Genomic DNA, 1,645 nt, shown 5'->3' on the forward strand with positions numbered 1-1,645 from the left:
GAAAAGACAAAAAAAAAAAAAAAAAAAGTATCAGAGAAGTTCTTATACATGTTAGCATTTTTGTATGATCCCTGAAATAAACTGTCAGGTTTATGGATCTGTATTATACACACTCTGAACTTTTCATAAATTTTACAAAAGAAGTCATATTTTTGGCTAGAGAAATTAACAATCTTACTTCTTCTAATGTCTATTTATAGGAGAAAGACGAAACTAAATTTTAGATGATGTAATGGAGAATAATTTTTAGTTTTTTCCTCCAATCCCAAATAAAGAGGGGACATGGGTGAGGAGAACTGCAGCACTGTGACAGAGTTCATTCTCCTTGGATTATCTGATGACCCTGAGCTGAGAGTCTTCCTCTTCCTGCTGTTCCTTCTCATCTACGGAGTCACGGTTTTGGCCAACCTGGGCATGGTTGCACTGATTCGAGTCAGCTCTCGACTCCACACCCCCATGTACTTTTTCCTCAGTGACTTGTCCTTTGTGGATTTCTGCTACTCCTCAACCATTGTGCCAAAGATGCTGTCTAATATCATAAACAAGGACAAAGCCATCTCCTTCCTGGGGTGCATGGTACAATTCTACTTGTTTTGCACATGTGTGATCACTGAGTCCTTTCTACTTGCTGTGATGGCCTATGACCGCTTTGTGGCCATCTGTAACCCACTGCTCTACATGGTCGACATGTCTGAGAAGGTCTGTGGAGAGCTGGTGTCTTGCTGCTTCCTCTGTGGAGTGGTGTGTTCTCTGGTTAACTTGTGCTTAGTTCTTGAGATACCATCCTATAGATCAAATGTGATTAATCACTTCTTCTGTGATCTCCCCCCTCTCTTAAGTCTTGCTTGCTCTGATGTTACTATGAACAACGTCCTTCTTGTCATTCTGGCCACTTTTGGTGAGATCACGACCATTGTGATCATCCTCACCTCTTACTTGTTTATACTCATCACCACCCTGAGGATGCGCTCTGCAGAGGGAAGGCACAAAGCTTTTTCCACCTGTGCCTCCCACCTCACAGCCATCATTGTCTTCCATGGAACAATCATTTTCATTTATTGCCAACCCAGCTTAGGCAGTGGTGGGGATGCTGGCAAAGTGGCCGCAGTGTTCTACACTGTAGCAATTCCCATGCTGAACCCTCTGATCTATAGCCTGAGAAACAGGGACGTGAAAGAAGCTCTCACAAATGTGGTTGGATCCAAAATATATAATTAGAGAAGATGAAGTTAAAAAGACTCAGAATTCAGAAGTGGAGGCTTGGGGAGGGATTATGAGATGAGCTGTAGCATTTGAATGGACAGAAGAGATGGAGCCAGGTAGTTATGAGTAACTTTTTTTGATTCTTTTATCTTTGTGTATCTTAAATTTAAAATGAGTATGATTGACTATATATCAAAATGGGCAGCCTGCTTCTTTGTTTTTCTTCAATTTTTAATGTTTTAAATGGTTATGGGTAGTGGCACTATTAAGGCACACATCTTTATTCAGTTGTAGAACCTTCACAAGTAAAATCAAGAATCATACAGTCACACTCTAGTTTGGTAATCATCATGGAAACTAACATTTCTTTCCAAATTGAATTTATGTTATTTTATAATGAGGATAATACCATTTCAAACTGGGTGTGCACAGAATAGGAATT

At 40.0% G+C, this 1,645-nt stretch overlaps 1 protein-coding gene across 1 annotated transcript; it reads left to right on the forward strand.

The window, feature by feature from the left end:
- The first annotated feature begins 282 nt into the window (after positions 1 to 282).
- On the forward strand, positions 283 to 1,218 carry LOC103583194 (olfactory receptor 5L1-like). Its single transcript, XM_008564580.1, has one exon. The coding sequence runs from the start codon at positions 283 to 285 to the stop codon at positions 1,216 to 1,218; it is 936 nt and encodes a 311-aa protein (XP_008562802.1).
- The last annotated feature ends 427 nt before the right edge of the window (positions 1,219 to 1,645 follow it).

The sequence above is a fragment of the Galeopterus variegatus genome, unplaced genomic scaffold (assembly GCF_000696425.1).
Source record: "Galeopterus variegatus unplaced genomic scaffold, G_variegatus-3.0.2 Scaffold20446, whole genome shotgun sequence".
Taxonomy (NCBI): domain Eukaryota; kingdom Metazoa; phylum Chordata; class Mammalia; order Dermoptera; family Cynocephalidae; genus Galeopterus; species Galeopterus variegatus.